This window comes from Panthera tigris, chromosome A1, assembly GCF_018350195.1.
Source record: "Panthera tigris isolate Pti1 chromosome A1, P.tigris_Pti1_mat1.1, whole genome shotgun sequence".
NCBI classification, from domain to species: domain Eukaryota; kingdom Metazoa; phylum Chordata; class Mammalia; order Carnivora; family Felidae; genus Panthera; species Panthera tigris.
The window spans coordinates 232,270,045-232,289,952 of NC_056660.1; the positions used below are offsets into that span (position 1 = coordinate 232,270,045).

General features: G+C 51.9%; 1 protein-coding gene across 8 annotated transcripts in view; it reads right to left on the reverse strand.

The window, feature by feature from the left end:
* ADCY2 (adenylate cyclase 2) overlaps positions 1 to 19,908 on the reverse strand; it is a 412,965-nt gene that overhangs the window by 22,746 nt on the left and 370,311 nt on the right. For 2 of the 8 annotated variants that reach the window (XM_042997735.1, XM_042997717.1), the window contains 4 exons: positions 17,062 to 17,146; positions 12,059 to 12,217; positions 2,069 to 2,215; positions 216 to 323 (listed from right to left, as the gene is read on the reverse strand). In XM_042997735.1, coding sequence (XP_042853669.1) covers positions 216 to 323; positions 2,069 to 2,215; positions 12,059 to 12,217; positions 17,062 to 17,146 — 499 coding nt within the window. Of the gene's footprint in view, positions 1 to 202; positions 324 to 2,068; positions 2,216 to 12,058; positions 12,218 to 17,061; positions 17,147 to 19,908 lie in introns of those variants that run through there. The other 6 variants (XM_042997750.1, XR_006221652.1, XM_042997720.1 and 3 more) reach the window with 6 other exon arrangements.

A 19,908-nucleotide genomic window follows, 5' to 3' on the forward strand; every position in this document is an offset into this window, starting at 1 on the left:
TTTCCTATCCCTGTTGACCGGAGAAAGGACTACTGTGACCGGACCCTCAGAAGCCTCTGGATTTCTCATCTTTTTTCACAGGATCTTAATCACCGAGGCTTTGGTTGTACACACAGTACAGTTTATGAGTTAGCGTGTGGCCGTTCTGGCTCCAGGGATGATCCGTGGGTGGAACCAAGGCTCAACGTGCTGCTGTGCGGCCGACACGTCCGTACCTGGGTATGCTCCTGGCTGGGCACGGCGCTCAGACCGGTCGCGGCCATATACGTGCTGCCGATGGTCTTGATCTTTTCAACTCCACTGAATTTCGGCTTGGACAGCAGCTGTGGAGCAATGACAAGTGTTCAGTTACTCAGTTGGGTGCGGTGTCTAAAGACATTCTCCAGTTCTAGTTCACGGCAACAGGAATATGAACGATTCCAACTGCTGCTTATTCACATTTGCGACCTCGGGCTTTGCTGAGAAAGAACGCTTTATACATATGCATAAAGCATAATGATATGCTTCCAATTAGCATGAATTACCTTTTAATCTGCTAGGGAAGGAACCGGGATAAATTATGATGCGAGTGATAACAGTCTCAGATAAATTTCCCATCTCTGTGTTTAAAAGGCCAAACACAAAAGTATGATTCAGTGAGGGAGGTCTTCCCTGCATGGTGAGGGTGATTTATGACCACTTATAGTGCCGAGAATTGGCTTTTGCCTCTGAGCTCTAGATGTAAAGGGAATAATTATCTAGGATGGCTCTCCCCATCAGCTCTGACCCTAATACTTCTTGTCCCAGTTTCTGGTACCAGTGACCAGCTCCCACTGCCTCCTCCCCGGCCAAGTACATTCGGACTTGGGTTGGGATGGAGAATATGTAAAAGTAAGAGCAGAAGCTATAGGAAAGAGAACAAAGGGGTGAGAGAGGAAGGGAAGGAGACTCTGGAAGGTTCTTTATCTGCTCATGAGGCCAAAGGCACCAACTGAAGGCTGTGGACATCTTCCTGACCTTTTGTCGGCACTCCTGCTTTCAGAAGGGATTCTTTCAAGATTCCATGTCAGAGGGTCTAAGGCAGATTAGCAAATGCCTGCACCTCATATCCATGAGCCAATCCAACCCAAAATAGCCCTGCCACTCACCCACCCGTACTGGCGAGCATTTATTTCACTGAGGGGCAGCTGTAGCCAATAGGCCACTGTTTCTCACCAGGAACCTGGCATAACCATGGGAGGCGCTAGTTGTCATTACTTCGCCCTAAGTCTTGAGTCAATCTCATGCTGACAATGGTGATAACAGAGAAATGCACAGGTCACACACGACATTTAGAAGCTTGGCCTGCAAACATCACGTTACACAAATAATTTCGTCATGGTATTTCGAAGTTCCATGAATCCCGATGAACCTCTGTTCATGGATGTCAATTTTGCTATATTTTGCTTGATATTTATAAGAACGATGTAGCAGCAACATCCTTAAAACCACTGGTGTGTTTGTTCTTATCAGCAAACAAAACACATTATTCTCCATGTAGGCAGAATATTGAAAATTGAAAAATGATACGTATTTCAAATTACGAAACATATACCGTGTCCCTTCTCAAATATATTATCCCTCATCCATATTGCTTTTTCAATAATAGAGCGTATCATCCCTGCACAGTTCAAGTTGATATCTGACCTTGGAGTATGCCGAGATAGACATGCCAGTCATCTACTATGATAAATACATTCATTATTTCTTTTTGTATCAACCGATAAGCAAGTATTTTCCTTGGAGTTCAAGCCTTTTGAGAAAATCCGCCAGCAGACTGGAAAGACATTTTCTTGATACCGATTTTGGTACTGGTTCTTAGGGAACACACTACCTCACAAATAAAATATATCATTTCTCCAAAATTCGTCAAGGACCATAACAGAGCAAAAGGCTTTAATTTTCGTCCAGCCACCAATAATTACACCAGGAGACGTGCATTAAGACACGCCACAGGATCGGACTAACTTCAGACGGGATGGCCACCAGAATGCCGAAGTGTGGGACGGGGGCCACCCTGGCCTGTCAGAGGTAACTCTCGGGTACCTACATCATCAAAGTCAGCGATGATCTCGTTCAGGAGCCGAAGGCATTCCAAGCCCTCCTTGTTCACATCCGATTCTGTGTAGAATTCCTTGAAATCCGGAATGGAAGCAAACATGACACAGACACAGTCGTAGGACTGGTGGTACAACTCCTGCCCGGGAGGAAAGCGAGAGCTGAGCACTAGGGAACCTTGTAAACAAACATGCTCTTTTTTTTTTTTAAACTTTTTTTTTTTAATTTTTTTTTAACGTTTATTTATTTTTGAGACAGAGAGAGACAGAGCATGAACGGGGGAGGGTCAGAGAGAGGGAGACACAGAATCCGAAGCAGGCTCCAGGCTCTGAGCCATCAGCCCAGAGCCCGACGCGGGGCTCGAACTCACGGACCGCGAGATCGTGACCTGAGCCGAAGTCGGCCGCTTAACCGACTGAGCCACCCAGGCGCCCCAAAACAACAACAAACATGCTCTTAAGACAAGTGTTTCTTTCTGTGGGGACTGGTGAAGAAATCACCCGGTGCCCCCCTGCATGTGCCCCAAACCAGCCCCTGGCCCATTCCGGACGCCGGCCATGACGGCAGGTGAGGGCTTCTAAGGAGCAGGATGCAGGCTGAGCCCTCAACACAGTGTTCCCACTGCCACTGGCAGCCAGTAGGAGGTGTCCTTCCGGCAAAACTTCTCTGCCATCGTTGCCTTCGACGATTACAAGAGATCGCAGACTTCTGGCTTCAGAAAGAAATGTCCTGTAAGCAACTGAAGGCCAACAAAACGATCTCCCAAACTACTATACTAAAATGCCTAAAATGACTACATCGTCATGGCTACATCCTTTGCACTGAGGTCTTTATGCCTGTTTTTCTTCAGTGTCTCCTGAGAGGAGCTCCTCAAGTTACCCCTTAATTACCCCAGAAAGAACCGACGACACTCCCTGGGTTACTTATCCACATCGAATCAAACGCCAACTCTGTTTATTCAAGATAGGCTTTTGCTGTTAAATACAAAGAGGCTCATACTTCTGCATCCATAGACATGAATAAAATTACAATGTCTTCTAAATACAATTTTAAGGCGTTTCCATAGTTTTTTTCAACACACAGTGAAACTTTGAAGTTCAGTGAAGGTTTGAGAAAGGAAGGGTTGTTATGTGGGCAGAGAGGCTGGTCCTGGGTGTGAGGACCTGTCCCCCCACTGGCGCTGGCTCATCAGGGCCCTCAGGTGGCATGACATGGGCAGGAAGGCCAGGCGCCACGGTGGGCACAGGGAAACGCTCCCTCCGCCGGGAAATATGAGGAGAGTTCTGTCAAACAAGATGGCCGCCCTCAACGTGGATGGAAGAACGCAAGTCACTGGCTCTTCCTGTGCGCCTGGCAGGGTGAGGCAATCCACTCTGCATGAACGTTGTAGTGAGCTCTGCTCTCTGAGGCACCAGACGAATCCCCCCACTGGGAGAGCGCACTTCGACAGCACCGTAACTCCCAGGTTTGGTGGCCTCTCCAAGGAGCCGTTCTTCCCCACTGAGGTCTCCTCACAAGCACAGCAGGCCAATGGCGGCCCATGGACGGTCACAACCACTTCCTGGAAAAGCTAGCCTCAAGTCAGCTTCCCATTCTCAGGGCCAGCCACCCGTAATGCCTTCTGCTACGGCCTCACAATCTCTATAAAACACGTGAACGACAGAACCAAGGGTTTTCTTTTCCACCCTGCTCTCAACATGGTTGCGCTGGCTCACCACGCAGACCTGTTCTTTGTCCGAGAAGCTGCTGCTGTGAACATTCATATCCTGGGAAGACAACCTGCGACACAGATGACTGTCAAGTTGTAGGGCCTGGCAATGCTAAGCCGGGGAGTCAGGGTTTACCGGGAGACAACCCCCTAGAAGCCCCTGCTAGTTAACGACGCCAGTTTTATAAGAGAAGTATAAACTTCATAGACTTCCCTATTCTTTTTTTTTTTAAGTTTATGCATTTATTTTTGAGAGGAGAGTAGGGGCAGAGAGAGAGAGAGAGAGAGAGAGAGAGAGAGAGAAAGAGAGTCCCAAGCTGCCAGCACAGAGCCCAGTGCAGGGCTTGAACTCAGGAATCGTGAGATCATGTTGAACTCAGGAACCGTGAGATCATGACTTGAGCTAAAATCAAGAGTTGGACGCTCAACCGACTGAGCCACCCACGTGGTGGCCCACTGACTTCCCTGTTCTTAAGGAAAAGGAGCATATCTGGCAAGACAAGGAAATGTTTTCTGAACCTTGCATGTCCCTACTGTCTGTGGATACTGGCCAGAGTGACCGTCTGGGGTACGATGATAAAAATAAGCTCGGGAGCGGTCAGCACTGACTCAGTGCCTGCTGCCTGACGGGGGCAGCTGTCAACACTCCACAGGAAGTAACTTGCCCCCGACGACGATCCTATGAGGCCGGCACTCGTACTTCAACGTACGGATGCGGAGACCGAGGCAGAGGGCAGTTACACTACTTGCCCAAGGTCGCAGTTACCAAGTCTGATGCAGAGTTCCCTCTTACAGGTGCTACACTTTACCCTTGAACCTGGATCTCCTGATGACCGCAGGCCGTGCTGCCCAGATTCAGGGGCGGTGGGGGCCTCGCCCCACGTGCAGGTCATGTCGCTTTACCTCTCTCCTTTCCGTGGGGGTCCTTAAGGGTGTACAGGAGTGGGAGACGATGAAATTGCCAGACTGGACCGACTTGCAGTTCGGATGAGGGTCCATTTGAACTGCACTGTGTTGGGGTCCAATAAAATAAGGTCTATGTATTGGAAGGGGTCTGATGTGTTATCTCATTCCACTGTCCACAAACAGGAATGCATGGGACAGTCACCGGTGGGTTTTCCGGCCCGGGGGTGAGCTCCAAGCCTGCGCATCATTTTTGAAAAGGGCCATGGGTTATTCTGCTAGGCAGCCTCGGTTAGGAGTCACAGGCTGAATGACAAAGTAGAAGGTTGGGGGAGTCGGATGATGCACCAGGGCTCCCAGCGGGCCTAGGGGCCAGGACTAATCTCTGGAACCCTGGTCAGGCCCTTTGCAGGTGGTGAGTGCTGCTGGGGGCTGGCTGCAAACTGCTCACCCACTCTCTCTCTAGATCAGTTTCCTGGGACCTTCGTTGAAACAGCAAGGATGAGTGAGGAGCTCTGCCCCCCCACCCAGTCCCTGATTCAGGCTCAAGGGCTACTCCTGAGAAACAGGGAAACTTCACCAATGGGAAGCTTCATAAATTCTCTGGAGCCAGGGAAACGTGCAAGGCTTAGAACCATACCCCAAACTCAGGTCTTCGGGTTGGTCTTGGGGCCAGAGTGGACCACAAGCCGACTGGCTGGTGGTCTGACCTTAGCTCGTATTTCCAGAGGATCTGGGTATGGGGGTAGGGCACGTGGGCAGACTCCCAGGAGAGCCTGGAGTTCAAGGTCTAGAGTGGATGACTCTTGTTGGGCACACTGTTGCCCGAAGGGATCACTGCGCTTTGGAGTTGGAAATGAGCTCACGTGTCCTTTCAACGCTTGTTCGCACGTCACCACTCTACCAAAGAAGCTCAAGTAACGAAAACACGCTCAGAAAGCCACCGCATCTCTGTGCCCGCTGTCCCTTTTAGTTTGCTGAGTGAGACCAGCTCCTCTCCAACCCAACCCGCCCGTGGATGAAGACTTGGGACAACCCCATGACTCTTCCTGTCATTCTCGGGTCCTCCTGTCGATAATTAACGCGCCTGGCTCAACACGCGGTCAAAGCTCAGGACCCAGCTGGACGTGGGGCTCTTCCCCTTCCCCAGCACGGGCCCACAGGGAGGGGTCTGCAGCGTGGGGGAGAGGGCACGCCTGGCTTCCACACTCTCTACTCACACTTCTACTTCCACCCTCCCCAACTTCCTCAGCCAGGCTTTCCAAACCTCCAGGGGTGCAGGACAGGGACAGAAGTGTGTGATGGAGGAGGAAGGCGCTCCGCTGACTGCGTCATGCTCCCTGGGCACTCACACCGGGTGGTCATCGCCATCGGTGGCTGGAAGACTCCCTGTCGCCTCTTCCATCCCTGGACACCCTGCCCGAGGTTCCCTTGCTGTGCATGATACGCTCCCTTCTGCTTGTGACCATCTCTGCCCCGGGCTCTCGGGCTATTGTTGTAGCTTCTCTGCTGGGGCTTGTCCACCCTCCAGGTGGCTTTGTACAACGGCCATCGCCAACGACCCCATGCCAACTGCCTTTCTCCCGCTCGGTCCCCGAACGACGTTCATCAACCTCTGCTCTCCCAAGCCCCGACAGTCCCATTACATTGCCCACCCGCAGCCCCAACTCTCTTGGCTCAGACACTTCCACCAGCCCCTTCCGTCTGCATTTTCCACTTATCAGGGACCCGCCTGTCACCCGTGTCCCCCAGAGGCAGGTGTTTCCCCGGGACCACTCAGCGACACAAGCACAGGGCACACATGTCAGGCTGAGTAGGTTCTGACCCATTCACAAGGCTGGAGGTGAAGGGAAGATCCCCGGGGGGCTTACGTCTCGCTACGTCCTGTCCAGCATCCCTCTTCCAGCCCCCAGTCCCCTGCCCATTCCTACGCCCCCTGCGAGGGAAGGGGGGAGAATCAAGCAATCAGGTTTCCAGCAAAGCACTTGTAAAGCAAGCGGTTAGCGCCCCCTGTGGAACATGGGAGCTCCTGTCTGTGGCAAAGGCCGAAATTCACTTTAGGTCCGCTTGGCATGCCCTGGAAAGTGCTCAGAACTGCCACGCGCACTCAGTTTCCAAACTTCCACATCCGTGCTCTCTCCTACGGGTCCATTCTGCGGCAAAGGAGGGCCTTCCCACCTCCCACATTTCCCCCCAACGGACTATGTGCTTCACCATTTAGCATCCTCTTCCCAGCGGTCATCGGATTCCTCATTTACTCAGGGCACTGGAGTAATTCGAAAGCACGAAGGCATCTCCGGAGGTGCTGGGGGCATGCCAGCCTGGCTACGGGGATCAGGGCAGAGGGTCTGCCTGGAGGCGGTGGCGGTGGGGCTCACGGCTGGGAAGGCGGGTACGGTGCGCCCTCCTGGTGAATGCCCGCACACCCACAGCGACACCTGTGTCCTGTTCTGATCGAGCCTCAGTTCGCCAGCAACGCGGCCGCCTGGCTCAGAATCACACGTCATTCTCGCCACCTGGCGACTCGGCCAAGGGTAGACTGCAGTGACGAAATGTAGCCTTTCAACAAGCGATGAAAGCTGGCTTCGATGTCTGCTCAAGAGGCATCTCGAAAGCTCCCGCTACAATAGGGCGGTTTCAAGGGCTCCGGCCCAGGAGCGCAGAGCTCTCTCCCTGAGCTGGGATGGCCTGTCGCCTGCGTCTGGCCAAGAACCCTCAGCAGCTGAGGGAGAAAACTGCAGAAGTTCTAAGCGAAGCGAATGCCCCGAGGGAAGGAAGAGGCACCCGCGGCACCCATAAGGGCTCTGCCCGCACACAGGTTTTCGTTGAAGTCAGAGCTTTTAGGGGATGTGATTGTAACTCAATCACGCTTTGCTTCTGAAAAGAAAGTCATTTCCTCTGAACATCCACGTGGTGGCCTGGAGAACCAAAGAGTGAAGGAAGGCTCTTTGTTAACATCGGTCCCGGCTTAGGTCGTGTGTCCTGTTCCCAAGGACTGTTCCAGAAAACTGTGCGTTGGTCATGTTGATGGTGGGACTGAAAGGCTTGCTCCTGTCGGCCCCAAGCTCTGAAAGTAACCCGGGTATCTGCATTCCGATGGCGTGGGTGCTCAGCCCTCCCCCCAGAGGAGGAGCCGGGAAGGCACAGCGGCTGGTCTGAGGGCAAAGGGGTTCCATGGAGGTTTGCCCTCTTCAGGCCCCATAAAGGGGGGGGGGGGGGGAAGAAGGCTTCCTTGAAGCTATGAATAAGTTCCAGTGGGCAGTGACTCTTCAGTTTTGCATACATCCGGGATATTTGCTTAAAAGATAACTAAGATGGAGTGCTGAACTGCCGGCCAGGCATCGCTGTGAAGCTTCGCGTGAGTTGCTGCTCTCACCTTTGGTAACAGCCTCTGAGAGGATGGAGGCCTGAGAAGTGCCAGGGCTGGGGCCGAACCTCTGAGCTCGGCCACCAAGCGGGGCCTGGCAGGTGGAGGAGAGCTGGCCCGGGGCCCAGGAAAGCCACACGGAGCCCGCGCGGCAGGGATCCCTTCGGGAGGCCTTGCTCGTGGGCGCGGGGCTCTCTCTCGGTCCCCAGTGTCAGCCATGCTCTGGGACCCAGCAGAAGAGGCCCCCCTCCAGGGGACTGCATTTCTCACAACGGCCGAATCTCCTCCCCAGGAAGCCTCGGGGTGCGAGAGGGCTCACGCAGGGGACAAGTCCTTGGCCCTGACCCCGGAGGTCCTTGACGTTATCCGCGATCCTGAACAGCACACATGCCATTACTGTGTAGCCGCAGGAGGCTGAACACCATCCGCCTGGCTGGCCTGGGACGATGAGGCCGGGATTATACATGGCTGGTTGGGGAATGGCTTGTCCCCCGAGGACAGTCAGTCGAGGACAGAGGGGTCAGATGGGGACAGGAGAAGGTGGAGAGAGCAGAAGGACGGGCCAGGAGTTTGCTACAGTTCATGCGCTCCAATGAGTCTCCTTATAGTAACCTTGTTAGGAGTCTTTGGGAAACCCGCCCCCCCCCCCAAACCTAACGATCCCTTACTGAGAATCACGGCGGGGCGCTCGTTAGACGGCCGGTTAGCGATTCTCTTTCTTGTTCAGCCCTGCGCCGCGAGCTGTTTTGCATTCAGGATTTTCCCCACGAGGATCGCAGCCAGCAGAATCTCCTACACCCCCTCTTTGATCTCCAGCAACTGCACAGCATAACCCTCCCTGCCCAGTGGGCTGCCTCTCCCGGCCGCCCTGACGGCGCAGCGCCCCGTGGGGGTCCCTGAAATTGTTTAATCCGCGAGACTTAGAGCTGCACCCCCCTCCCGCCCCCCTGTATTTAACCCAACAGACGAAGGCTGGCAGTGAACTATGGAAAGCTACCACCCGGGGCAGTTGTCTGTTGTCTGACTACATACGGAGAAGCCTGCGGCCCGCAGCGGAGCAGAACGAAGCGGTCATTTCAAGGACTGTCCCCCTGGTCCGAAGCCCCCGATTTCAGATGCGTGTGGCACTTTACCCTCCTGAGCACAATCAGCAGTGCGAGAGAACACATCTAATGGTGCGTGGGGACCGTGGGGCCCTGAGTGAAAACCCGAAGACCCCTAACGTGGCTGCTGTGGCACCTGGCTGCGGCTGGGAGTTCGAACGGCTCTGGAACTGGAGCAAGTGTCCCTTTTCCTCCGGGCCTGCAGGCTGCCTGGGGCGAGGCGCTGTCTCCTGCAGGCGGGGACAGGCCGTCCTCACGAGCTGCCGCTGGGAGCCCGGGATTACTTCGGGGCCCAACAGGTTCCGAGCACACGCGGGGATAGACTGCCCAGCGAGGGGACCCGCCCCCTGCAACGAGGAACCTGCCTTCTTTAGCTGACAGAGGAGGAGAGAAAGCACAGGACCGGTCCCATCTACCTGTGCCGATTCCTACATTGTCGCCAAAGAGCCCCCCCGCCCCCAACTGCCCGGGCAGAGAGGGAGCACCACAGCCCGGACTCCCACCCACTAGGCCACCCCCCCCCCCACTACAGCGCTTCCCCAGGGAGCCCATCTGGGTGGTGAAGGCTACAGGGGGCCCTGTGTGCGTCCAGTTCTTAAAATGGCAGCTCTGATGAGACTCGAAGGGACAGGTCACCCCTCTCTTGGGAGCACGTGAGAGTTGTGCTCAGCGACGTGGCACGTGGCAGGGGGCCACTCAGGACGCAGATGAGTCACCGTCAGCTGCGGCACGGGCACCTCCCTGCCGGCTGGACCCCACCTGTGTGGACGTGGGACTCCGTGTCCGGGGATGTCAAATGCCCCCCTCACCTGGAGGGACGCTCGGGGGAAGCGACGTGTAGGCGTCCCACTCCCCACCCCCTCAAGGCAGCTTGCCAAGCCAGGCACCGCTCTTTCCCTGTTATGAGCGGAGAGACTGGGCTCAGCCCAGGGACGGAGCAGGCCAAGTCCACGTGACAGAGCCTAGGTGTGGACGGGAGAGTCAAGCCCACACTATCCCCAGCTAGGTTTCTGCTCCTGACCCATCCTGCCATTCCTTACCATTTTCCAAGAGGGAACTGGGTTCCGGCATTCGCTTAGAATAAGTCAGACCGACGGGGAAGAACAGAGAGAATCCACTGATTCCCCCAAGTCCGGGGAGACCTCGGGAGACATCAGGAAGGGTCTGCAAGGGGGCAGGGCTAATCCCACTGGCTTTGTCAGGGCTTGAACTAGGCACTCCCCCGGCCAGAATATTCTCACTCCTCCACTCCCCCGCCCTCCCCAGCATCCATCCCCCAGCTACTTTCTAGCTCCTTCTTTCCAGTTTCAGAAGCTACCTCCTCACAGTGGCGGCCTGTCTGGGCTCCCGCAGATACGCCGCGAGTGCGCTTGGAGACAAGGGGATGCAGTCCCCCTCTGGGCGATGGGGCCACCCCTGTCCCGTTCATCTCTGTGTCCAGGCCCGGCACCAGCGTGGCCACAGGGCAGGGGCGACAGTAGGCACACGCTGAATTTATGAGCCGAACTGACAGCCAGGCACACAGACAGAAAGATGCTCTTACGTCGCTACCGGGGGCAGATGCTCCTTCTTAACAAGCGCAGTGATTTCGTTATCCGTGGCCAGTGGGCAGACCGGCTGCTGAAGATGTACGGACTTCAGAGAAGAGTGGAAGAAACAGAAAGGTGGGCTCCACAGCCAACCAGACCTCCTGGCGGGACCCCAGGCGGCCTGCCGCACCCAGCACGCTTCCAGTAAGAGGAGGGGGCGATGCCCAGCCCCTCACCCCCTCCCTGGTGCTTTCTAGCCAATGTCAACATTAAATGTGCTACTTGGTGCTCACTCTGTGCTTACGATGCGAGTTATTATTACTGCCCCCATTTTACAGATGAAGAAACTGAGGCACTTGAGAGCTTAGGTGCTGTGCTGAAGGCCACTTAGCTGTAACTGGCAGAGATGGGATGTGACCTCTTGAAAGCTTGCTCTGCGGTATTTTCTACTTCTTCTCTTATGATAGAAGGTTGGGGACTTTGAGACCTGGCAGGGACAATCACCAGGCAGTGGGCCCCGAGTCACTCCCTCTGGGGGCCCAGTCCAAGTGAAAATACACCCCCCCCCCCGCAAAAACATGCTACAGGAAAATATCGCTTCAGGCCTTGTCACTTGAGATCGTTTGTACTCTAGTGTCATCAAGGTTGAGCTTCTCTGTGTCCGCGATGGCAAACACAGGCCTCTGCTCACAGTGAGAGCTCAGATACGTGTTTCTCACTGTAGACACATCTGCTGACTCACCGTAAGTTAGGAATATGAAAGAAATTTCATGATGTCTCATTTCATAAGCCGTTTCTACGCTAAAACGGCACTCCCGTCTTTCCAATTCTAGTTAAATATCCGTTCCTTTAGACGCTCCAAGAAATCCCCATTTGCATCCTCAAGAGAGCAGACTTTGGTCTGTGACCTGATCTTGTATGGACAACTTCTAAGCTCTGTCCATCTCCCATCTTTGAAATTCCAAGGCCCTTTACAGGCAACGAAACAGTGGACGTGTGGTATGCATGCCTTAATGGTGCCCCTTGATTCAGTCTCTATGGTGTGCCGGTAAGGCAGGCGGCCCTTCACACCATGGAGAGGCCACTTTTGTGACTTGTTTGGAAGCCCAGGGCCTCACATGGCACCCTGAGAGTGTCACGAGATTGGGGAAGGAAAGCCAGGAATGATGAATCAACACTCAACTAACACGTTCGGAGGTGATTCGAACTCACTATTCCCAGTTGGCCAATCATTATCTTTGAAGAACAGACCAATTCAGGCCAACAGTGGACACCAGGGGCACTGAGGCGTTTGAAGGCTCCCAGGCCCCCCAGGCCCCCCCAGCCGGGACCTCCTCGCCCTGCCCCTGCCCACTGCCCCAGCGTGCCCCACCTCGTTCTTCAGGCTCCGGGCCAGGAAATGTTCGGCCACGTGCGCGGGCAGCACGTTCTCCAGCAGCACGCGGTTCAAGTTCTCCATGGTTTCTATCTCCTCCCGCTCTTTTTTGAACTTGTTCTTCCACAAGAAGTCTAACCTACAGTAATATTCATTCTGTTACAAGAGGACACAGAGGTAAAGAAACAATAGGCATCTCGTCCTGCCAGAGAGCGGAGGTTTTAAAGAGAAAATAAAAAGAACAAAAACAAAACTGAAAACAGAACCCCCACACAGAACTGCCACCCACCCTATGGAGCCCGCTGCTCCCCGCAAATGTCTGTCACCCGACCCCTCACCCGGATCTGCAAAGAAGCAGGTGCGGGAAAGCACCAGCCTCAGGAACAGGGAAACAGGCATGTAAGTGACACGGGCGCTTCTGGCAAAGTTACGTTAATAAAAGGTGTCTTGAATTATCTTTTGAGAAGAGGCATAATAGAACATAAACAATGAAAAAATGAAAAACGGGAAATACATTAGTAGAAAGAGGGCACTGTTTGATAATTTGCATTCAAAAAATAATCGTGCTCAGGCATGGCACTTTGCCTGTATTATCTAGAAATCAGTTTTCCCCTACCACAAATTCTGTAATTAGGAATTCATTGAAAATTTTGTACTTTTTCATCTGGGATTGCATTGTCCTAAGAGAATGACATTCTGTTTACCCAAACGTTCGTTCTGGTCTCATTTAATTAAGACGGTGCCTGCTGCTAGAAACACGCATTCGTGCTTTATGATGTTGCACAATTTAATGTTTTCTTAAAACAGTTTCTTAAAAACTGTTTTAATTGACATTGTAGAAACAGAGAGGCCTGTTTACTGGCCAAGGTGTCTTTGATTTTGGCATCACGTTGGGTCTCCTGTGATGTCAAGAATTTACTATGGTGGAACAGCCCTTGAAAGAATCTTCCTGTAACAGAAGGGCCTAACGGACGAGGCGTATTTCAGCACAGAGACTAACTTCCTGATGAAAACGTGCAAAGAAGAAATAAATGCTGGAAGTTTGTCTGTTTTATTGGTTTGGTTATTTATACTGATGCAGTACACGGGCACACACATACACACGTGTGCACAGTGCCACGCATGGACGCATGTGTCCATACATACAGGCACACACATACACCCGCATGCACACACATGCACACACACACGTATGTGCACAGAGCCTCTTACACACAGACACACAAGTGCACACGTGCATGCACACACATACACTCGCATGTGCGCACACACACACACACACACACACACAGCCTCTTATGCACAGATGGCAATTTAAAAAAATTCACATTTTGGAACCTGAAAGACAATGATCATTCATCAACGAGACTCGATTCAAGCCATGTGCGATATGCTCAAAAATTATTCCTCCTCCTCCTCCGGTGTGAAATTTATTTTTACTTCATATAGAGACATTTTTAAAAAAGATTTCAGAAGAGGTATTTTTAATGTTTGTTTATATTAAATTTTTTACATTAACGCCAAATCTGCCACATTCTGTAACCTACAGAAATCATACTCTGCCCTTGCTGGAAAAGGGCTCCCACTTGGACAACAGATTATTCGGGTTTTGGGGGGTACACCAGTGGTGTGGCCGGTTTTAAACTCAAAGATTACTCAGCAGTCCATGACGGTGGCATCAGAGAGACACGGATACACCCTCGAGACGGACAAAGTGAAACGAGGAGAAGCCCAGGAGCGGCACAGGGCAGGCAGCAAGCCCAGCGCACGGGTCTGGCGGGGCTTCCGTGAGCCGTACTAGAGGTGGCTCAGGTCGCCTGAGTGATGCCACCGCATCACAGGAAACACCTGGTAAGGCTCCCACTAAAGGAATCAGAGCACTTTGGGACCATCTCAGCTGGCCCGAAAGTGACATTTTGCCAAGTCTCTGCATCCCACCTCCCCAGTGCCGTCTGCTGCAGGACCCTCTCCTGAAGGACAAGCTCATTGGAAACTCATGGGGAGGCCCCCAAAGGAAGACCGATGTTTCCATCCCAAGCCAGTCGAATGGATTCAGTGGTGTCCCCCAGAAAGACAGTTCCAAGTCCTCACCTGCAATATGACTGTGACCTTCTCTGGAAATAGGCTCTGCAGGTGTAATTGACTTAAGGACCTCAGGATGAGATCCTGCTGCATTTAGGGTGGCCCGTGAGCCCAGTGACTATGTCCTTCTAAGAGAAAGAGGGGGATCTGGCACAGACACGCAGGGGGAGGCCATGTGGAGGATGCGGCGGAGGGTCAGGGGAAGACACTGCCTCCGAGACTCTGGGTGGCACTTCAAGTAAACCTGCTGAACCTCCGTCCCTACACCCTCACCCATCTCGCCGAGTCCGTCTAGGGCTACTCGACAGTATGCAGAGGGGCAGATTCGCTCTTCACCTGCTCTGGCAATGACGAGAGAGGACAGGGAGAGCCTGCAAGAGGCACCCAGGCCATCTCTGGGAGCCTCACTGTTGTGTTTCACACCCAACACGGCCTCGAGGGCAGTTCTTATTCATGCAGTTCTGAAAACAAGCCGGGGAACTGGAGGGGCTGACCTCTTTCTACACGGACAGGGGTGTGGGCAGCGTGTGATTTCCCACACTCCCAAGTTCCGATCTGAAGCCTCGCACACAGTGACCTCAGCCTACCTCTCGGGCCACCAGGCTACCACCTGTCTGGATCCATGTCCTGAACAAGCCCACCTAGAATGCAGACCCTCAATGGCAGCGTGTGGTCGTTTAAACTCGGGACAAGTACAGAGAATCTTCCGTTTTCAAAAGAGGCCCTTAAGCTCAGGCTGGCATCCCTATCACAGCCTGTATTTCAGCACAGAGAGTAGTACCACGCACAGCTCTTGTCCGGGACACGGGCTATGGTTTCAGGAAGGTGTCTTAGATCCCCAGAACAATATTTAGCATGCTAACTTGCTCAGAGAGCAAACACATCACTATCGTTTCAAAAACCATGGTCATGGGCCTGGGGAGTCATCGGGACAAATGACAATGCAAATAAGTGGCTAAATGTCTGTCCTGTTGCTTAAATAAACCACCTCGGGCACAAGTAGCCCTGAGGCCATGCACATTTATGAAACTTAAAAACCTTATTTTAAACATCAGACATTTGTTTATGACATACTTGTATTTTTAGAAGACTATGCAGAAGCACTATGTCACAGGCTTCGAAGTTCTTGTTAGCCCAACAGACTTGGGACCTTAGTAGATCACTGACTGAATGATCCCGGCTCACCCTGGCGCATTCTCGGTGCGAGCTGTCAAAGAACGATCGTCACGCCATCACTCCTGTAGGGAGCAGTAACTCTAAGGGTGGACAGTACTTATTGTCACAGTAGTGACAATAAAAGAACTGAATGCGTGTAAGACTGGAGTCATCCCTATTGTGTTAAATTAATGCCCGGAAATAATACTGAACACTTCCTATTGTTCATCTTATGCCAAAGAGTAACAGATCAACGGGCAGCCGCTGGATGTGACAACATCTACATAGAGGCATGTTTATCATCTCAGTGATCAATAAAGAGTCGGGAGAATTCAATTTGATTCTTGGTCCTTAAGATACACTGCTGTGAAGCAATCTGTGACTACAGTAGGAGAAAGTGCAGACAGAACATCCTTGGGACAAAATGGGGAAACAGGGGACCCCACAGAGGGGGCGGCCATGTTTCCGGAGGAATGATCAGCTAGGGGATATTACGCAAGGAAGCCCATTTCGTTCCCATTTTTCACTTCTAATAGGGTTTCCTGAGAGTGGACATGCCTTTTCTCTATGAGTGAGAACAGAAAGCAGGTCGATGGAGGAGAAAGCCAGGTGGCAGGAAACAAATGGAACCAGGAAGAAAGAACAGGACACGGTTCAATGGGTTAATCGGAACGTGCAGACTGTCAAAGCTACAAGCCAAAGGATGCAGAACGAAGCTGTGCCAGGGATGGAGGTGGGGTGGGATGGAAGGGAGGCAGGGGTCTTCGAGAGCTCTGCATCAGGACAACAATTCAGCTCCTGGGAGACTGGGGTGGGATGCACTGTAGCACTCAGGGAAGCATGCCGTGGGTGCTCCTTGGAAGAGGACAGCGTTTCCAGGCCACTCGACTGGCAGCCACAGATCCGGCCTCTGCTCTCACTGTGTGACTGTTAACAACTTCCTACGGTTTCACTGTTTAGTGCCGTGTCGATGATTAAATTGGCTTTGCATCTTAGTTGGTTATTTCTCTATATATTGTTCCTTTGTTTTACACCATCCATCAAAGAATTCCAAGCAAACTTTGGTGAAGGCAGAGTGCCTGGCATGCAATGAGTCTATATCCTTTGGGCAATCGTGCTCGTGTGCAGCTAGAGAAAGAATATCATCCTTGAAAATCCTGCACCCACAGCCTCTCTTTGGAGACCAGAAGGAGTGGGGAGTGCAAGGAGGCACAGTTTCATTCTCATGACAAAATACAATTTTTGAACAGAGGACCGTATTTCTAGGAATGATTTCAGGTGACGTCAAAGGTATTCATACCCACTTCTAAGAAAAAGAAACAGGCCATCCATTCTGAAATGCAAATAAAATCCCAGACGAGGGGACAGTTTTACAAATAGCGTCAGCTATGGAGGGATCACCTTTGTAGGCTTCCAAAACCTACAACGTTATTTTGAGATTTACCAGGACATGGATTCCCATCTCTACCATTCACCAAGTTTGCCTCTTGCAGAAAAAAAACAAAAAAATGAGAGACCTCTGTCCTTTTGTCTATATTTACGCACGCACACACACGTTTCTCTCTGGTGATAAAATGATTGTGACACATCAGCATTTGTTCGCATGAAAGCAGCTACAGTGCACATCAGCAAAGTATTTTCATTATTATTACTGAATAGACTCTGTTGTTTCTTTTTTTGAAATTGAGGTACAGTCAACGTACGAGCAACGTATTATTGACACGGAACTTGGGGGAAGTTATGTGAAAAAGCAGATGTCTTACCTGTCTACCCAGAACAAGCAGTGTGATGAAAAATATAAAGAGAGACACTGAGCCCATGGTCTTCAGGTCTTTCCAAATGCCTGGTCTATTGGAGAACAAACAGACAGACAGACAAAAACAATACAAAACAACATACATACGGCACTTAGAATTTGTATATCAACCAACTCGAGAACCTCCACTGCATGTTCTAGTCCAGCCAAACACACACCTTTCAAATACATCTCCAAGCCCAGATTGCAGCAAAACAAAATAATCCCTATTTTGAAAGCTCAGTAAAAGATCCTCCCAAATTAACATAGATGTGTTACTTTCTACCAAACTCTAACAAACATAAAAGAACAGAGGAACGTGCATCGTAGTATTTTCTTTACACTTCTGAGATCCATATGGATAATCTGACATAGGATACCGACTTTTGAAGTTACCACTCTCAGAAAGAGACCGTCTTCTAGAAATTAACAATCGTGGGAGGGAGAAAAGCGAAGCAGGGCACTTCATTCCACCAGCTACCCTCACCTGCAAATTATATAGTTGCTCATGACTTCTTTGGTAGGCGCTCGGTCTTATGTTCTCTTTTGTATGGGTTTGTATCACAGATGGCAATTCTTGGTCCACTGCCCCGTTTCTTCTCGGGTCCAGGTAGACGTCAGTCATCGATCCCCGTCCGTGTCCTCACCACAACATTTCCGAAAACCATCACCCCGCATATGGAGTTGGCATGCGTGGTGGGCACGCGATGCCCAGACATTTTAGTCAACTGTCACTCTGGGTGTTTCTGTGAGAGTGTTTTTTGGATGAGGTTCACATTTGAAGCAGTGAGCTGAGTGAAGCCCTGCGTAATTCGGGTCGGCCTCATCCAATCAGCTGAAGGCTTAACTAGAAGAAAGTGCTGACCTGCCCCTGAGTGAGACAGAATTCTCTCTTGCCCGACTGCCTCTGATCTGAAACACTGGCTCTTCCTGGCTCTACAGCAGCTTCTGGCCCTCAGGCTCCAACTGGGACATTCGCCATGCAGATTTTGGACTCGCCAGCCTCCGTAGCCACGGGAGCCAGTTCCTTATGATAAACCTCTTGCTTGATATATGTATATTACATATATCATATACCAATATCCTACTGGTGCCGTTTCTCTGGAGAACCCTGGCTAATCCAGCAGGGAAGGAGCTATCTCCTGTCATCCCCGGGGAGTCCCGCCTAGCAGACAGATGACCATCTCCCACACGTGATAGGACTTAAAAAGCTGATTATGGATGGAGACATACCACATAAGCAGCATAGGTCATGTTTAATTAAATTAAGTAAGCACCACGCCATCACCTTCTGTTTGTGGGTTGAGCTTGCTTTAAGATTTTCCCATCTCTCTACGGACGGTTCAAGGAATGAACCCTCTGATGACATGTGAGGAATCCACGTGGTAGCAAAAGAGCTCAGGTGGGCTTTGGAGGAAGACAACCCAGGTCGGACTGGAGTGTCCCTCCCTCCCCTACCCTGTTGATTTGTGGCACGTAGGATTGACCCCTCCAAACCTCACTCTTACCATCAGCCAGAGCGGGTAACAATACCCATCTTCCAGGCTGTTTTGGTCACTATGCCAACCACTGATAACCTGGCACAGAGCCTGATGCGTGGGAGGCACTTAGTAAGTGGTACCCATGAGTTTTAGTGAGGGTCGGGGCTAGAGAGGTCGTGAAAAAGATAAGAAAATGGAGGTTGGTGAATTATCATTAACAGAAGGCAAGATCCACGTGCGAGGGAAACCTCGATTCCTTGCAGACAGGAAGAGGCAGAATAGCCAGTCTCGGGGGCCGAAGGGCTCAGGACCTCAGAGAACTCTCCAGAAAGGCTGGGCTTGCATGAGGGGCTCATTCCTCCTTGCTGAACCGGCCGGGCTGCAAGCAGGTGAGCTCGTCAGCCGTAAGGCGTGAGGCTGTCGCCGGTTTCTCCAGTAAACAGGAAGGTGCCACATCCCTGTTTCCCCAGAACGGATCCTAAGAAATGAAGTTGCTCCTTCACGAGCCTGTGACAGCTGTGTCTAAAAGCGCAGCTGCAGTGGCTGAGGAGAGCAGATGTTTATCAACGTCGGCTGCAATGAATATTAAACCCTTATTTTTCTATATTGACTCTAGTGACACCATATTGCCAGTTAGCAAAAGCGGTACAACGCAGCGAGTGCTCTCAGATGTGCAGGCGGGTTTTAAATGTTCGTGTTGCTTCACAAACCTTCCATTCTTTTATAATTCTAGGGGTCTGAGGACCCCTGCCCCAATCCTGTTTCACGTAAGGTCATGTTGTGAGGTAGCGGGGGTTAGGACTTCACCCCGCCCCCGGAACTCCCAAACAAAGAGTCAAACGTTAACTCCCGGGGCCGGACCTTGCTGCACGTTCATCCATGCGGCCAATCGGAACTCAGGTCCCCCCTTGCATGCCCGGCTAAGGGACCAGATGTCCCAACCATGCAGAGCCAGCTCAGGTCCCTCTCAGGGATGGAAACGGGGAGGTAGGGCCCTCTGTATGCAGTCTGGGGCCTGGCTGGGTTTCCAGTTAATCACACAGAAAATACAGGCAAGCGATCCTATCTGGGACTCCTCACGTGAATGCATGTGAACATTGGTTTAGGGGGTAGAAATGCTCTGTTCCACCGTCTCCCAGCTCTGGAGCCTTAGTGGGGAAGAGCGATGGGAGGGGTGGGGGCCTCGAGGGAGAAGGACAAGGGGAGACAAGACAAGTGGTTGCTGGATGGGACTGAATGGGCCTCAGAAGTAGCAAGACGCATCAGCATGTAGAACAGACCTGTGGGCACACGAATGCCTTTCTCCCTCCTGACCCTCTCTGCCACCTAAGAAG